Source organism: Eulemur rufifrons, chromosome 29, assembly GCF_041146395.1.
Source record: "Eulemur rufifrons isolate Redbay chromosome 29, OSU_ERuf_1, whole genome shotgun sequence".
Taxonomy (NCBI): domain Eukaryota; kingdom Metazoa; phylum Chordata; class Mammalia; order Primates; family Lemuridae; genus Eulemur; species Eulemur rufifrons.
The window spans coordinates 48641870-48660898 of NC_091011.1; the positions used below are offsets into that span (position 1 = coordinate 48641870).

The 19029-nt window shown below is 37.7% G+C and overlaps 1 protein-coding gene across 1 annotated transcript; it reads right to left on the minus strand.

The window, feature by feature from the left end:
- Positions 1–1187: 1187 nt before the first annotated feature.
- Positions 1188–12050, minus strand: STEAP1 (STEAP family member 1). Its single transcript, XM_069462200.1, has 5 exons — positions 12037–12050; positions 7029–7140; positions 5523–6035; positions 3495–3659; positions 1188–1427 (listed from the first exon to the last, which is right to left on the minus strand). Exons 2-5 carry the CDS (start codon positions 7107–7109, stop codon positions 1188–1190), a joined length of 999 nt encoding a protein of 332 aa, XP_069318301.1. The 5' UTR covers positions 7110–7140; positions 12037–12050.
- Between the last annotated feature and the right edge of the window lie 6979 nt (positions 12051–19029).

A 19029-nucleotide genomic window follows, 5' to 3' on the forward strand; every position in this document is an offset into this window, starting at 1 on the left:
AGTAGAATGGGCTCCAGCTTTATCCAGGATAATATATGAGGTGCTAGATCACCATTGATTTTTGTGGCTAAGTAAAACTCCATGGTACACATATGCCACATTTTATTAATCCACCCATGTACTGAGGGGCACTTGGGTTGTTTCCACATCTTTGCAATTGTGAATTGAGCTGCTATAAACATTCGAGTACAGATGTCTTTTTTATAGAATGTCTTTTGTTCTTTTGGTTAGATGCCCGTAATGGGATTGCTGGATCAAATGGTAGTTCTACCTTTAGCTCTTTGAGATATTTCCATATTACTTTCCACAGAGGTTGTACTAGTTTGCAGTCCCACCAGCAGTGTATGAGTGTTCCTATCTCTCCACATCCACGCCAGCATTTATTGTTTTGGGACTTTTTGATAAAGGCCATTCTCACTGGAGTTATTGATACCTCGTTGTGGTTTTGATTTGCATTTCCCTGATGATTAGAGATGTTGAGCATTTTTTCATGTTTGTTGGTCCTTAGTCTATCTTCTTTTGAAAAGTTTCTGTTCATGTCCTTTGCCCACTTTTTGATAGGATTGTTTGATTTTTTCTTGCTGATTTTCCTGAGTTCTATATAGACTGTAGTTATCTGTTCTTTATCAGATGCCTAACATGCTAATATTTTCTCCCATTCTGTAGGTTGTCTGTTTGCTCTCGTGATAGTTTCCTTGGCTGTGCAGAAGCTTTTTAATCTGATCAGGTCCCATTTATTTATTTTTGTTGTTGCTGTGATTGCCTTTGGGGTCTTCCTCATAAATTATTTGCCTAGGCCAATGTCTATAAGAGTTTTTTCAACATTTTCTTCTAGAATTCTTATAGTTTTATGCCTTAAGTTTAAGTCTGTTATCCACCGTGATTGATTTTTGCACAGAATGAAAGGTGTGGATCCTGTTTTAGTCTTCTACATGTGGCTATCTAATTTTTCCAGCACCATTTACTGAATAAAGATTCTTTTCCCCAGTGTATGTTTTTGTCTGCTTTGTCAAAGATTAGATGGCTATATGAGGTTGATTTTATATCTGGATTCTCAGTTCTGTTCCATTGGTATGTCTCTGTTCTTGTGGTCTTTTTATTGCCAAATATTTGAAATGTTTATGATAAAATTTATCAGTATTGAACAAAAATGTGTATAAACAGGAATTCTAGAACTGGGAAGACATCTAAATTCTGTTAATTTTGGTGACGTCTTCCCAACCACGTCTAATCTTCAGTATCTTCTTCCTCAAGCACGGCAGAAATAGTATGCCTTTACATATCAGGACAACAATCGGAAGGAAAACAGCTATCATAAAAGTTGGAGGTGTATACCATACAAATTGCTCTTTATCTACCCATTTGTTCCAGGCAAAAATCAATGCGTGCATTGTGCCCAGTAGAAGGGAAACAATTCCTAGTTTGCTCTGCAAAAGAAGAAAATTACCTTAGTGAAGATTGATTCAATAACAGTGTATCCCATCCTACCTCATCTGGATCTGTTCTGTGGCTTGGAAATCCTTTCAGTCATCTACGGTTGTTTTCCTATCACATTTCTAAACAATGTTCATTCATATCTTTCCACTCTTTTTACATATCTCCCTTCATTACCTTACTTTCGGGTAATATTCTCATCCCCAGGCTATCTAAGTTGAGAAAATTCACAACCATCCTTTTCACTTTTAGGTGATCAACAACTCTGTCTTTCTGTTCTCCACCACTTTGTTCATCTCTCTTAAGACATTTATTTCATGGTTCTTTGTCTCTTGTGCATTTGTTTTAATGCCACCTATCAAGAGACATCTAAAATGAGGGACTGAGTCTTACTTCTCATAGGATCCCTGCAGAATGAACCAATGACTTGCACATTTCAGGTGTTCAGTTACATATTGGTGGGTTGACTGAAGATTACTGCAAAAATCAATTTGACCTCAGTGATCTTTATCAATTGCAAAGGCAATGAATGTGATTCACTCTGATTTTGGCACATGAATACTGAAGTGAATGAGCTAGGCCTATGTTTAAAAAAGAGTCTGATAAAATGGAAAAATATTAACAATTATTTCTTTGTTTAAACAAAATAGACCTGGAGATGTGAAGAAAAATTTTAGCTTGCATTGAAATGCTTTGGCACCACAGAAAGTTGCTTAAAAATAGTTGTTCACCTATGTAATCTTATGGCATTCTGACAATAGCTCTTCTAGATGATTTTTTGACTTCTATTCACTTTACTGGAAATGGTCATTAGCCTGCCAGAACAAATCTAACTGACAATTATTCAGCTGCATTCTTAAGCCCCAGTGAATACAATCAAATAGCTAAGTTTATATTTTCAGAGGAATCTCCAAGGTAAATCATATTCTCAGATCCTAAATGAAAAGTTTCTAGGTTAGTAATTGAAAAATACATATCATTGGTTGAAGAGTATCTTTATCAAATGTGTATTGTATACTTATCATGGGCTAGGTGTTGTGCATATAGTGGAACAGACTCAGTTGTCAAGATATAGTGCTTCAATGCCTAATGGAATCTGAAAAGTGCTGCTCAGCATATGTGTGACAGGCAGAGCAATGTAAGAAGAAAGCTATTTAACAAGGCCCAGAGAACTCCAATGGTTATCAGGTTGAATCTACAAAATTAAGAAATACTGTGCTTGGAGAATGAGGGAACATCCCTAAGCTGCACTGGAATGATTCAGATATGAGACATACTTTCCAGCCTAATCAGATGCCCTGATAAAACATCTGTTGGGGTATATGTGAACATGCAGAAAAGATAGTGGGGAATGTCTAACTTTGTGGAAATTTCCAAAGATGTCCACCCATAAAAGCTAAAGCTATATAATTTAAAACATTTTGGCAGTGCTTATGACTCAACTAAACTTAGTTCTTTGACTCTTGTCAGATAAGGATCCTCTTCTGAATTTTGGCACATCATGCTTTTTAAGTGTAATCTACCACTAGGAGATAAATTTCAGTAAATCTGAGATAGTTTTTAAATTCCAAGAATATTTAGAAACTTCGAGTAAGCCACAAAAATGTAACTTGGAAAAAATAGCCTTTAAAATTAGATATTAGAACATTTTTGGTAGATAAAACTCCATTTTTTTTTTTCTGGATAGTACAAAGCTGTGTAACTTAAAAAGCATGACTGGAGTCAGGCGATAGGTAAAATATTTTTATTTTTGTGGAACTAGTAAACTGTGGATATTGGATCCCAAAATATCACATTTGTAGTTACTAGGTGGACAGCCAATTGTCTAACAAGTTTCAAATGTCAGAAGAATATTTTTCTTTTAGTAATGGCTTTTATTTATGTCTAGAAAACACTTGTCCTGTTTAGAGGCAATAGGAAAAAAAATAGGAGAGCACATTATTGATTGGAACAAGTGTGGGATCTTTGCTACTGGGAAACATTTGTACTTTTTATGGGGTAAGGTATTACATGCATAGGAAGAAGATTTACTTCTCTGAGTTATTTTATATATCATTTACCTGAATATAGTGAAATTCTCTCCATGTCAAAGAGTCGCTCACAGATGGAATAGATGTCAGGGCCAACAGAGCCAGTATTGCAAGTGCCACAATACCCAGAGACACATAAATCTCCATTCTCCAAACATCGTGCTCAATCCAAGCATCTTCTTTGTTTTGCTGAACCTACAAGAAGGTAAAAGAAGAAAGGAGGAATGCAAACCAGTTATTTCCCAAATGTGAATTTCCTTCTACATTCCTCCCTCTGTCTACTAGGGAAGCCCTGATAACAAGGGAGGGGCCTCCATAAATTTGTGACTGTTTCTTTTTGTTTTTTCCTTTGCATTCCTCTAAGAGAAATGAGATAGGAGCTATTACTTTTTTCCCTTGAATGCAACATTTACATAATCTGTTGTATTAATTATTTGACATTTTACTTGAATAGAATTGTAGTGCGCGTGCATGTGTGATAAATAAACAGAAGAACAATCAGCATTAAAAAGTGATCTTGGGAGGGTGGTAGAAGATTGAAATGTGACCCTATCCATGAACAAATTTTTTTTATATTGTTGAAGTTGTAGTCTATTTTTAGTTTTAAAAATTTTCTCAATGTAAAACTGTACAACCAAGCCCCAGTGAAGCTATAATAAAAATTTAAAATATTCAGATTACTTTTTTTTGGACAATGAACAAAACTTTAATTATTGACAGTTTCATAACACACTGTATTGGTCACAAAGGAAAGAAATAAAAGGAAGAAAATAATAATATGCAATAAATAGTAAAACCAATTCAAACCTTCCTACATGAGTAAGTCAGTAGGATTATATTTGTATGCATGAACCTATACTTTACATCAATATAATATTTATACATTAATAAATTTGACATTTATTATTTGTGAGCCATTGCTGCAGGTTCTGTGGTTTCAGTGGTGAAATAAGAATTTTCCTATATTCCTTACATATATTCGATCAAGAAGAATTACATTTTAGTTTAACTTCTCTGTCTATCCAGATTACTTAGTAGGTAGATTCATAATTTACTGATGTGGGTCATAAACATTTTCTATCCTTAGCTTCTGCTATCAGCAGAGATAATGATTTATAATATAGAGCCTGAATAACAAAGGATTATGTATTGTTTCAATTTAATTGAAGTTGATTCCCTGCTTTAAGAGAGACTCATATTTTGGATTTTATATTTTCCTCAATGAAAATGGGAACCTAGATATTTGCTTTTCCAATTTTCCCTTAAGATAAGAAAGACTTGGCCGGGCGCGGTGGCTCACGCCTGTAATCCTAGCACTCTGGGAGGCCGAGGCGGGTGGATCGCTCGAGGTCAGGAGTTCGAGACCAGCCTGAGCAAGAGTGAGACCCCGTCTCTACTAAAAATAGAAAGAAATTATATGGACAACTAAAATATATATATATACAAAAAATTAGCCGGGCATGGTGGCGCATGCCTGTAGTCCCAGCTACTCGGGAGGCTGAGGCAGTAGGATCGCTTAAGTCCAGGAGTTTGAGGTTGCTGTGAGCTAGGCTGACGCCACGGCACTCACTCTAGCCCGGGCAACAAAGCGAGACTCTGTCTCAAAAAAAAAAAAAAAAAAAAAAAAGATAAGAAAGACTTATGTTTTCTTAATTACACCCTTGCTAACCCTTGCTAGCTGCCTGACCTTGGACAAAATCCTTAATTTTCTGTGTCTCATTTTCAATAACTGTGAATTAAAGCTAATAATTGCAAGGGCTTATTATGTGGATTAAATAAAATAATACTCAAAAAATTCTTAGCATAGTTTCTGGAACATAATAAGCAGTACTAGTCACAATTATTATTTTCATTTATTAAATCAGGTAACACACTTTTCTTATGAGAATTTCTGCTGATCTTAGATCCATATATAGATATTTATCTCCAGACAGATTACTTTTTCAACACGGGATTTCAACAGGAATTTGGGGTATTGACATTACAACAAGAAAAGATAAATCTGTTAGGTGACTTAGACCTTTTAGTTTAGTAATAGTGTCAACATTGTCATCCTACCTGTTGGTATGCCCAGTTTAGCAACCTGTATCTGTAGGACCGCCTCATTGGATAAGATAGACTATATAGTGCGTGCAGTACAGCAAAAAAGAAACTGAGAAGCCCAAATTGCTTTCTTATTAACATCCACCTATCCAGCCAATGTGGAAATTTCTTATACTTGGTTCCATTGTGAAGTTGTACAACTGCTGCTATCACACCTGGAAGATAAACCAATGCCAAGAGGGTGATAGAAACCACTGGCAAGACTTTGTTGATAACCAGAATTGGAATTTTATAAAAATATTGTTGACGGGAAGTTACCAAAGGGTAAATTATTTTCCGCAGAAGAGTGTAAAGAAATGTCAGGGATGATATAATGGCAGCTATTTTAATTGGCAAGCGCCATTTTGGAAAGAATTGCTGTTTGTGCTGAAGTTCTGAAGGGCAATCAAATTCATCCACATGGGCTGTTTGGTGCAAATGCGAAAGCACAGGTCTTTTCAGCATGCTGGTCTCTCCTGCGTCCTTATTCTACAAAGGAAAGAAAATAAACATCTTAAAAGTGATCGAAACAAGGGAATTTCTCTTAAATTAATTACTTATTGCTCAATCATCATGCTTCTCAGTGAATAAGGCATTTAGAACCTTGCTTCTGAATACTGGTTAGTTGAAGATCGTGTGGAATATGTCGCTCTGACCAAAGGTGCACTTAGCTACATTGTGGTTCTCTATTACTTGCTGTTATTCATTTGTCTTTAAGACAAAAGAAATACATGCTTCAGATGAGTAAGATAGTTAACTTGACAAATGTAATGATTTCACGTTATGCACATTTGTTGTTTTTATAGCATATGTGTTTATAATTTAACTAAAAGTAATTACCTTTTCTCATTCAAATAATTAAGATAAAATAAATATTTTCTGCTTAAAACTTCAGTTGAGATGATTTAGAAAAGAGTTTGGAACCAAAATTTTCTGCCACTTTTCCAGGCAAATAATGTAGTATAAAACATTTAATCAATCTTGTGGTTGACCAAAAGTAGGGCAAGTGATTCTTATCCAAAAGTAAATATATTTGGTTAAACAGTGAATCATCAATTCACTTGATGATCACTTGGTAAGTAAGGTGCGATAGTGTTTTATGAGAAAAATGCTTGCTTACAAAACTACTGTTACATGGTCACTGATAACTTTTTTTTTTTTCACTTAGAACAGTTAGAAAGAATCGCAAGGGCCTTGGAGATTACCTGGTCCGACTCTGTCACTCTATAGATAAACTAAGACCTAGGATTTTCAGTGACTTATTCAAGGTTACTCAGTTAAGTCCCTGATAATAAGTCAAGGTGCTATTTCTTGCATACATAGCACACTCCCCTTGCACCCATCACAGTATAGTGATAGGAATCTGAGTGCAGGTGTCAGAGGACTAGGGTAAAAATCAGTTTTACAACACTAGGAGATAGAGAATGGTACTGAATTATGTCTATAGATTTTAATTATTAATTATTATCATTATTATTTTACCAAAGAGTCATCATCTTCTAGACTTCTAGGCTTCATTTTCCACAGTTCTTCTTGGTTTGTGGTATCTTTTCTGCTCTCCATTAATTCGATAAAATAGTATGGCTTCAGCCACCTATAAAAATAAAAATAATTATCTTCTTTAAGTCTATTCTGTTTATGCTGTTAATGTTTGATGGGTAAACATAAAAAATTTACTTCCTTAAAGACTAGAGTGGCAGATAAAGTACAATAAAATTCGGAGAGTGAACGATTTACACATTTAGGGTCACATTATAATCTGTAAGAGTCTCAAACCAATGCCCTTTTGTCAATAGCAACCACTCTTCTTTTTTCACCTATTTGTTAAATGAATGACTTAGATGTCTACATGGAATACAAAGGATCAGATGTTGCCTTTTATTTAAGGAAGATTTAACTCCAGGTTCTCATCTAAAGCAGTAGTCCCCAATCTTTTTGGCACTGGGGACCATTTTCATGGAAGACAGTTTTTCCACGGACTTGGGGAAGGGAGGTGGGGTGTTGTGGGTGGGTGGGTCATGGAGCGGAGCTCAGGTGGACTGGTACTGGGCTATGGCCCCGGGGCTTGGGGACTGCAGATCTAAAAGAAAGCCAACTCCTTGCAAAGGTGAAAAAGAATTAGGAACGCATTATTTTGAAATTAACGATGTCATCAACGGAGGTTGGAGGTAGCTGATGTAAGACTATACTTCTGGAAGTTATATGACTTTTGGGGTTAACACTGGAATCTGAAACAATAATTAATTGATTTTATGGGGAAATGTATTCTGAGTTTCAAACAACGAACCAAATAGATACTATTGGTAAGGCAAACCCTGATAGTGGCATGATGGACCAAAAGGTCATGTTTTCAGAGTGCCATTTTCTCATTGGAGTAATGGGCTGGTCTTTGTTGGTAAGATGTGAATTGTTAGTATATTTTCAGTGGTGGTATTGAATTGTGCTCAATTATTGACAAGTCCATTCTTCCGATCAACCCTGTGGAAAATAATTTTGTCAGATTTCTTACTTGACAAAGAAATCTTTTCCTTCACAACCTTCACAGATCCTCATCCAGGCTTGGTTTAACATTTTTTAGGTAAGGGAAATATATGATGTCATGATATTATTCATTGTTGTTATTAGTTCTAAATTTAATTCCAGAGGAATACATCTCCAATTTGTACTTTATGAAATTCAATGAGAAAAACAGATTAGCTCTACTACAACTTGATTGACAGAAGGCATTCCAAGTGTTTCTGAATTTTAGATCACCTGTAGTACTTTATTAAGTAGAAAGTTTTTTCCAGGAATAGTTTAAAATATAGCCATGTGTCATATAACCATGTTTTAGGCAATGACTGACTGAATATACAACAGTAGTTCCATAAGATTATAATGGAGCTAAAAAATTCCCATTTTCTAGCATTTACTACTATGCTTGTTATCATTATTTAAAAGCTTAATCCTTCTACTTGTTAAAAAAAAATACTTAACTGTACAATAGCCTCAGGCAGGTCCTTTAGGAGTTATTCCAGAAAAAGGCATTGTTATCATAGGAGATACAGCTTCACGTGTGTTATTTCCCCTGAAGACCTTTCAGTGGGACCAAATGTGGAGGTGGAAGACAGTGATGTTGATGATCCTGACCCTGTGTAGACCTAGGCTACTGTGTTTGTGTCTTAGTTTTTAACAAAAAAGTTTAAAAAGTAAAAAAAAAATTAGAAATAAAAAAATATAAAAGATAAATATATTCTAAAGAGGATACAGAATAAGGATATAAAGAAAGAAAATATTTTTTGTACAGTTGTACAATGTGTGTTTTAAGCTGTCATTATAAAAGAGTCAAAAAGTTAAAAAATTAAAAAGTATATAACGTAAAAAAGTTATAGTAAGCTAAGGTAAATTTATTATTGAAGAAAGAAAAAAATTTAAAAATAAATTTAGTGTAGCCTAAGTGTGCAGTGTTTATATAGTCTACAGTAGTGTACAGTAATGTCCTAGGACTTCACATTCACTTACTACTCATTCATTGACTCACCCAGAGCAACTCTATTCATGGTAAGTACCCTGTACAGGTGTGCTATTTTTCATTTTTTATACTGTATTTTTACTGTCCCTTTTCTATGTTTAGATTTGTTTAGGTACACAAACACTTAACGTTGTGTTATAATTGCCTACAGGATACAGTATAGTGACATGCCGTACTGGTGTGTAGTCTAGGAGCGATAGGCTATATCATATAGCCTAAGTGTGTAGCAGGCTATAACATGTAGGTTTAGGTAAGTCCACCCTGTAAGGTTCACTCAACAATGAAATTGCCTAATAACAATTTTCTTAGAACGTATCCCTGTTGTTAGGTGACATGACTATACTCAAAACATTCTCCAAGTTTTAAAGATTTGACCTTCACAAAGAATAAAAAGGAGTCACTTTTACATAATGCCAACATATTCTTTGTTGAGGTGCTCTCGGAACATTTTTCAAGATATCTATTTTGAAATTTCAGAACATTCATGATGAGGATATTTGCTGGTTTTGTTTGCCCACATTCTTTCTCTATTTTTTTCTGATATAAAACATTTCCTCCATTTGAAGAAATGCCCCTCCTATATTTAATACGATTTCAGGAGGCTGCCAATTACAATATTGGCAAAACACCTATTCTCTGGTCATAGAAGTGGGCATATGACAGACTTGGCCAATTGCAGTTTCCTATTGCCCAGATCACACTGATTGGCTCAGGGATGGCACACAACCCTAGTTGAACCAAATATAGTCCTTCTCTGATACTTATATATGGAAGTGGAAGAGAGAGAGGAGATGTCTTTAACATTTTGTTAAGTTGGGATGGTATAAGCCTACAATGCTTTTTTCCCCACTCTGTAAGGAGGAAGATATTTTCATTAGAACAGAGGAAAGCCAACAACAGAAACAGAACAAGAAGTGGAGAAAGACACAGAAGAGTCCTGGTGACATATTTTGAGTATTTAGAGTCCCTGAGACCAGATCATGAATTTCTCAGTTACATAGTCAATACATCCCCTTTTTTGCTTCAGTTAGTTTGATTTGGGTGTTCACCATTGGCACTTAAAAGAATTCTGAGTAAAGCATATGCTAATCATCAAGTATTTATAAACCCATCTGTATGGCAGGCACTAAAGAGGAAAAAGAGAAATGAGGCTTTGTGCCTGCTCTGGAGGAAGTAACAGTCTATTTCCTCAAGAAGTATTACTCCCAGTCATTTGGTGATTTAACCAACATTATAAATAGAGTAATTTGGAGGGGGTGTTTGGGAATAGAAGTATCATCTAGTGTAATCAAATAGAAGAAATAATTTCCCATGTTTAGAGGATATTTGAATTGTGAGATTCAGGATAGCAAAGATGTTAACCTATAAATCTACATTTATTCAATATTAATTCATGAATTATATTGTGAACAATGAGGTCAGGCAGTGGGAATACAAAGTTGAATGAGATGAAGCCTCTGCTCTCAAAAATATTGAAGTCTAGAAGAGAAGGCAGGCATTTCAACAAGTACCTGCATGGTAGTGTGATGTAGACTAAAGGAAGAGAAAGTTTCATAGATAGCTGGTGGCATGGGAAAAGCAGCAGAGAAAAAGGCTGAGGTCTTGCTTCTAGATCTAGTCCTGGGGTATCTTGCAAGTTGGCAGTGTTTGCCGCCTGAGGGTCACTATGAAGAGAATCTGAGCGGAAAGCCAGAGTGGCCCTGGACAGATACTCAGCCATTTGTTTGCACCGTAAGGAGACCTGCTGAAGAGCAAAGCCAGGGAAAAGCCCATGACAGCGAGGGAGCTTGTTGACTGTGTGGCCCACAGTCAACTTTGTGCCCACAAGCCAGGAAAATAAACTATCAGTCAAATAAAATATGTTGGATTCCATGAGACATTAACCAAATACATAATTAAGTCCTACAGTAAAATCTTTTCATGAAAAGAAAAAAAAAAAAAACCACACACACACACCAAAAACATAACAGAAAACAACACACTGTTCAGATGTTAGGAATTCCAGAATTTGACTCAAAGTTCTCTAACTTGCCTTTTGCTGTACCAGGATGGCTGGCCTGGTGTTCCTGCTAAATATTGACACAGCCCAACTGACTCATGTTTAGAGTTTAGAATATGAAGAAACCCAATGACTGGAATACATTATGGGTTGCATTGTATTTCCAACTTTTTATACTTCCAAGTGCATACTTGCTTTACCACACTTGACTACGTGAAGGGGAGATTATTTTTTTTTTCTCACTGTGCTGTTTTCCTTTTTTTAAATCATCGCTTCCCTGGTGTGCTTAACATGCATGCTAAATGAATGACCCGTTATTAGATGTGAGGATGTGGGGGGAAATGTGTTTTACAAAAAGAACAAAGTAAGGAATTTGGCAGTGTGCATCAATATTATGTCTACAAACCCCTTCCAGTGGATTTGACCAGTGGATTTGACATGTTTAAAGCCTTAATTGACTACCTTGGTGGGAACCTGAACACCATCCAGATCCTGAAAGAGTAGGACCAATGTTCCAAGGACTTAAAATGAAAACTTCCAGTTACTAGGAAACCCGAAGACGAAGCAGCAGGACTTTAAGTACTAGGCACCAACCATTCGTCAGGGCGATGCAAACTCTTTGAGGACTTTGCAAAGTTAAAAAACTTGCTATCAGAACCCAACCTGAGGACAAATCTAATAATCCATCATATCCCCTACGCTCCTAGCGAAAGCTTTCCTGTGCGTCCCTGGCTCCCAGTCCCTGGCCCCGGCCACAGCCGAGCGGTGTGCTCCGCACTGAGCGGGGCTCGGAGGCAGCACTCGGGGCGCCCGCACGCGGGAGAACCGAGCAGCGCTCGCCCCGGAGCGCCGCCGCCCGGGTCCCGAGTGGGCGTGAGACTCGCGCCCCGACCCCCTGGGACGGGGAGCCGGCGCCGGCCCGGCGGGGACGCGCGGACTCGGGGAGCAAACGGCGAGCGGGAACGATTCAAGAGACTCACCCGCTCCTCAGCGTGGCTTGACCGTCAGCCGCGGCCGCAGCGGGTGCCTGGAGGTGCCGGCCCACGCGGCGCCCAGCCTGCCGAGCCCCGAGCCTCCCCACGGCCGCAGACCCCGCCTCCTCGCCACTGCGGGTCCAGCGCCACCTGCCGGCGCCCTGCGTCCGCGGGGCTCCGGACGGTCCTCCGAGGCCTCAGTTGCCCCTTCTGGGGTCTCCGCGCGTCGCAACCTGGCGCCTCCCAGCTTCCTTTCCAATAATCCTGGCTTCCCGCGCCCTTCCTTCCCTCGCCTTTAACCACCCCCAGTGGCTCTGGAAACCCCAGCGTGTATCAGCATCGCCCGGCGCGGTCCCGACTGCTGGGTGTTTCCGGTTTGGCAAGTCTGCGGTGGGGCCTGAGATTCTGCATCTCTAACACGTTCCCGGGTGATACTGAAGCGTTCTCAGGTCACACTTTGAGATGGACTGCTTTAGAGCTAACAAACCCTTCCACAAATTAGCTTACTTAATACCTAACAGCCTTTCTGTGACGTGGCTGTTATTTACAGTTGAGGAATCCGAATCTGAATTTCTGACAGTGACTTGCTCCGTGAATGGTCCAAACTTTGTATCCTAAGCCTCACAAACCCTGCTCCCCAGCTGAAAATGCCCTTAAACTCCATGCTTACTCCTTCCCTTCCTTGCCCTCAGCTACTAAGTGCACCTTCATATCCTGGCTCAATGAAGTATTCCAAACCTAAAGCAAAGTTAATGCCAATATTTAAAAGTGTGGATGGAAAAATCCAAACTCTGAAATATTTGAAAGAAGTTTATTCTGAGCCAAATTTGAGGACCATGACCCAGAGCCACGCCCAAGAGGCCTTGAGCAAGTGGACTCGCTGTGGCTGGGTTACAGTTTGGTTTCATACATTTCAGGGAGACAGGGGCTACAGGGTAAAGTCATAAATCAATACGTGGGAATTACACATTGGTTTGGCCCGAAAAGATGGGACATCTCGAAGCAGGGGCTTACAGGTTATAGGTGGGTTTAAAGATTCTTTGGCTGAGAGAGTTAGGCTTTATCTAAAAGACCAGAAAGGAAATGCTTAATTTAAGATAAAGGTGCAAGCACTCTAGGGAGGTCTAGACAGGAGAATCTCTCAAATTAAGATAAGGATCTGCTGCGATGCTTGAGTTAAGATGGGGGCTTTCTGTCTTTTTGGTGATACTAATGGTATACCGGGAATGAGGTTGCAAAGTAAACCACACTGTATTTGGTTAACAAAAAACTGCTTAGTGGGATTTTATCATTTGTGACCTTGACTCATCTGGCCTTCTTAGGAAGGAATTTGAACAAAAGGAAAAAATCCGGAGTTCAGCCCTCAAAAGTTTTAGAAAAAAGAATGCTGGAACCACCCTCAGGGTACAGAGTGTCTGAGATCTGAGTTGCAACATCTGGGGATTTGGTGTACACATTCCCAGAACTAGTCTGATTAGAAAATGCAAAGGAAAATAAACCCTCAACCGCCTTTTCGGTGATTGTCCTTTATTCATTGCTAAGGCACCACCGAGGACTATTTATGTTTTAATATATGTATTTTTTGTAGTCATTGACTTTCCTGGGTAAAACCTTTTAAAGATTAAATTACCATGGACTGACACCTTGTGGTGGAAATACAATCTTACACTTTTTACTTCTAGTGAAACCAGAAAATACTCATTAAAAAGTTAAAAAAAATCTGTGTAAATCTGTGTGTGTGTGCTTATAGCACAGACTACAAAGAATTAAGACAATTGTTAAGTGTGTCTAAGTATTTTTGAATTTAAAAAATGGTCATTGTCTTAAATGGTCAGACAAAGCAATATGCTTCTATTCTTTATGATTTGGTAGAACAAAGATCATTCTCTTTGTCATAATCTCTTTTCCATATGAAGAGGGCAAAGAAGTTATTATTATATTAATATAAATTGGCTAATTATAGTGGACTCCACTTAAAACTGCTTTTCCTCCTGTACTGAAAACATTTAAAATCAAACCAAAATATTTTTGTTTTATAATTAAACTTTAGCAATTTTATTTCTGCACTTCTTGTGAAAGATTTTTTGCCCAATATTTTAGTGTGGTGAATAAAGATAGTATGTTCCAAAGTAAAATGATTGAAAATGTGAGTATGTTTACCAATTAGTAAATGTTATAAAAGCAACACAAGATTAGATTAAGGAAAACATAATACTAAAAAACCTTCATTGAATTGTCAGAAGTTAATATAGATGAACAATCTGCCAATTTTGCATATAAATGACCTCTGCTTTGAGTATGAGATTTTTTTTTTTTGAGAAATACAATGTCAAAACATCTCAGAATGCCCTGGGTCAGCCTCTTTAGCACATACTTTTCAAAACCAGTATGGTTTGTGGAAAACAATGTTATGCTATTGCAAACGTTCAAAAGCATATTGCTAGTTTTGCTGTGACTCGTTAGAATTGGAGGATTATAAAATGGGAATTCAGCTGTGACTTATAAGTAAATTTGGATCATTCAGAATATTTTGTAATAAACTATAGGGAGAGGGCATATTAAGAAAACAATTCTTTCGTGTTGTTTGGGGTCAGATACTAAACTACTGACTTCACAATAACATGTCATCAGAAAGGTATGATAATTTAAAATCTATGAGTACTTTTACCTGACCAATAAGCAGACTAATCTTAGAACTTGATGGGACTACCATTTTAAAAGTGAATGGAATACTATGGTGTGAAAGATAAAGTAAAGAAGATCATGCTATTAAAGATAATCACAAAGAGAAATAAACAGTAAATTGTAAGTCAATGACAAGAACTGTATTTAGTTTTCTCCTTTGAAAATCAAACTAACTCCTAAGGGAGATAGTAATTCAAATAATGATCAACACTATTTCCAAGTCTACCTCTACTGTGTAAAAAATGGTTAGACATTTATTCTAAAGTGAAGCAAAAATTACCTAATGTTCAAGGAGAAATATTTTGCCAAAATGATTGTTTTAGCACAGTCATGGTGAAGCTCCACTGGCTAAATTTTCTGATTCTACTATTCTTATATGAGAAATTCTCTTCACTAGTCCTGAATTTCAGTAAAGTTGTATAAAGTGCATGAATATGGAACTTGTGAATGTTGAAGCATCACTCAGACCAAGGCTGTGAGCACACACCCATTTGTTTCATGTTTTATAGAGGAACATGCTCTTACCTTGTTCTTGCTTTGTGTTCCAGGAACATGTGGGTTCAGGAATGGCATTGTCACAGGAACTCTAAGCCTTCTAATGCCTTGAATTGTAGAGGATAGGGAGCTGGAGAATGTTGGATAGGAAGAGCTGGTCCAATGGATAGTCCAAGAAGCCTGACCAGTAGAGTTTGACCTAAAATTTTTAGTAATGGACTCTACTGCAGAAGTCAGACTCATGTCTATCTTGTCTTGAGATTTGAGTTTCCAGAAGAAAGGATAAAAGGAAGGATACTCATTCTTATGAAATGACTACTCTTTTTCAGGACTGTGTTATGTGGCTTTATATATGACCTCATGTAATTCTTTGAATATCCTTGCTATGTAGTTATCCTCAGTTTATAGGTGAACTGAAGCTTAGAAAGTTTAAGTAACTTGGTCAAAGTTGCACAGTTCTTAGAGGTCAAGGTGGAACTTCAACTAAAGTCTATGTGACTCTAGTGCTCTTTCTACTGTATTGTACTGCCTCTACCACATATAATCAGTCAAAAATTTCCCCAGGCCATATAAAATTAGGAGGATTCAAGAGGGTAACAGTTAACAGAAACCATCCTATGAGCCATTCAGTTTTCCTTTGGTATTGTTTAGGGTATGGGCTAAGCCACTATAACAAAGAGGACCAAAATACCATGGAGTGGCTTAAAGGAGGCAGTTTCACTGTCATGTAATAGTTCTGCAGTGAGTTTTCCAAGTTGGTAGAGTCATTCTGCTCCACAAAGTCATTCAGGGACACTCAACTCCTTTCATGCTGTTGCTCTGCTGTTTCCGAGAGCACTGTGCTTGGCATCATGATTGAAACTTGTGGCATGAGCACATCCATGGTTTAGCTTGCAGGAAAGAAATGAGTACAAGTCCAGGCAAATTGTTTTCAAAGAATGAGGCAGAAGTTGTTCAATTACTTCCTCTCGTTTTCCGTTGATAATAATTTATTTATATAGCAAGGAAGGCAGGGAAAATAGTCTCTGGCCAGGTGGCCAGTTTTTAAGGTTTGTATGGAAGAAGGGACAGCATGTTTTGGTGAACAACTAGGAGTCTCCAACTCTTACTTCCAACTCTGATCTCTATGTTCATACCAAGATTGGGCCCTATGATTTTTTTTCCGTTATTAGGCTGAATGCCTTCCTTATTCTGAAGTCTATCTGAGGGTTCAGGGGTAAACTTGTTACTCAGCAGCTCAGTCTTACACTTGAGGCTGACTATTTGGACTGAAATAATCTCTAATGTGTCCTGACCCAACATCCTTGTGCCAGTTATGCCTGGACATGAGGAATACTCAGTGGGAACACTGCTTGGTTCTACCATGGGTCTCCTTCATGTCATAAAATCTGTTCTTCTTTTTAATTAAAAAGAATTAGGTGCCATAACTGAAAGCCAATACTATGGGCATTAAGAAAACAAATATATATTTGTTTTCTCTTATTTTAAATCAATTATCCAAATATTAATCTTTGTTCAGGAACCATTCTGCTTTTGGTGGCACTTACCCATTTCCATGCATTTCTGCCTCTTCAGGGTTATTATAGTCCCAGGACTGGAACATTTGTGCCCAGCAGTCCAGAACTCTGCCTTGGGAGCTTCTCCAGTTTCTCCCAGCACCTTGGACTTCTAGTCTTCCTGACTACCTGAAACATGTTTAATCTTTTCATGGCATAGAAAATACCTAAGCCCTGATGCATATTACTTCAATCTATTAATACATACTTATTAAGTGTGTATACACAATATTTTACTAAATAGTGTTAGATAAGTTTTACTACAACAGTTACTTAAAAGATTTCTGCAGAGAAATTGCAGTTTGACAATAAATATCTATAATGAAAGCATAAGCAAACAGAAGATGGCCGCAGAGTTGGCATTTTTCTCACTCCTGAGTTGGCATTTTTATCACAAAGCTGATAATCTCTTTATCAGCTTCATTAAAAAGTAATTTTTGGGAAGTCACCTCAAGAAGACTATTTGAAATGTGGATTTATATCCAGCATAGCTAATGACAAATATCATCTTATTATCTTGAGAAGTTAGCTGATAATATGTATGAGTGTGTGTCTGTGCATATGTATATACTTATAAATATACTGGGAATGCATACGTGGATAGGGTGGGTGGTTAAAAACTGGAGGGACCTTTATTGTAAGGAAAAGGGGAATGTGGAAATGTTCACTCAAAGAAGCAGGACACTGAGATAATTTTTCTTTTGCACTCCCGTTACCTTGTACTCAGCCTTCCTCCCTAGACTGTAAACTATGAGGGCAGGGATGACTATTTTCCCTTTAACTCCTCGGGCTTAGTATGGAGTGTCTTATATAGCGAAGAGCTGATAAATACTTGTTGAATGAAGGGTACTTTGGAGAGAATTTCAAGGAAGAGCAAGTGGTCAACAATGTCAAGTGCTATAAAAAGGTCAAATAAAATAGGAAATAAAAAAAGAGTCTATTGGATTAAACATCAATGAGGGCTCTGCTAACTGTATGGAAAAGTGATGGGGGTGGAAGCCAGACTGCGGTGCATCAGGAAACAACTGGAGGAGGAAAGAGTGAAGACCATGACCATAGCTTCCAGAAAGGTTGGATAAGAAAGGAAGGAGAGAGCTGGGGAAGCAGCTAGAGAATGGTCTCTTAAGGGTGAGAGAGATTAAATTCCCCATATAGCCTGGGAGAAAGAGAACTACATAAAGAGAGAGATTGAAGGTATATGAAAAAGAGAGGATAATCAATGAAGTTAGGTACTGGAGAAAAGTGAACAGAGAGAAAATCCTGAACATGGTGGAAAGATCATCTCTGAACAGAAGCAGAACACCTCTTTCTCAGGGATTAGGGGACAGAAGAGAAATGTGAGTTGAGATGTGTACGAATTTGTGGAGAGGGGTGAAGAGCAATAAATGAACTCATGACTGATGGGAGTCAAAACCAGCTGAAGGGAATGGAGGGTTTGGACTTTGGAACTGCAAAAATTGAAGACTTGTTCCACATCTTCCACATGTATTTGGGTAAAATGAGGAGGCAAGATGTATGAATAATTGAGTTCACTGGAAAAGAATTCAGTCACTTTGAATAAAGTGCTGGGTAATAAGATAAGGACTGGGGTGCCTAAAATTCACAGAAGTGATGGTACAGTGATTTGGGATTTATCTGGCTAGGGAAGAAATAATGGAGTAGTGTATGTTTTGAACTTGGCTGCAGAAGAGTGAAAGCTTTTTTCCTGGAGAGAATGGTTTTGTTCTCTCTCCAAGATCAGAAGTGATATATAAGAATTAAGTTTTCCCTTCGCCTAGCAATATTTTTATGTTCAGGAATTACCTTTATAAATTTACTAGGGTTCCTCCCCTAGACCTCTTGCTTATGTGGGCTGACCAGGAAATTTCTAACAGTGTACTGCTTCTGATTCTTTAGTACTTTCTGAAGATTTTTCCTAGGTGTGCTTCTTAAGGTATTAGCCATTTTCATATCTCTATCCCTTAGCAGAGAGCATGACTCACAGTAGCTGGAGCTCAAAAAATTCATTGAATTGAAATCCCCCACCTAGCCCTTGCTATAGGGCTCTTCTCAGTTCTGTTTTAAAAATCCTAGTTAGCTTCCTCAAAAGCCATAATTTCTGTGTACTTCATTTCCACACATCTCTGTTATAACTCTTTTCTGATCGTGTTCTAGTCAGTCGTGTAACATGCCTATCTCTCCCATGTTTTGGTAGCTGAATCCTTAACAACCCACTGTGCGCTTCACAGGGAGAGTGGTTAGTTAGGTTAATTTAATAAAAAAC

What these genes read in the sequence shown, in the direction of transcription:
- STEAP1 (XM_069462200.1), bottom strand. Translation starts at nt 7,109, where the DNA reads ATGGAGAGCAGAAAAGATACCACAAACCAAGAAGAACTGTGGAAAATG. An exon ending in TAGAAGATGATGACTCTTTG is followed by an intron (nt 6,036 to 7,028) that starts GTAAAATAATAA and finishes TTTCCTTTGTAG; the next exon opens with AATAAGGACGCAGGAGAGAC. An exon ending in TAAACTGGGCATACCAACAG is followed by an intron (nt 3,660 to 5,522) that starts GTAGGATGACAA and finishes ACCTTCTTGTAG; the next exon opens with GTTCAGCAAAACAAAGAAGA.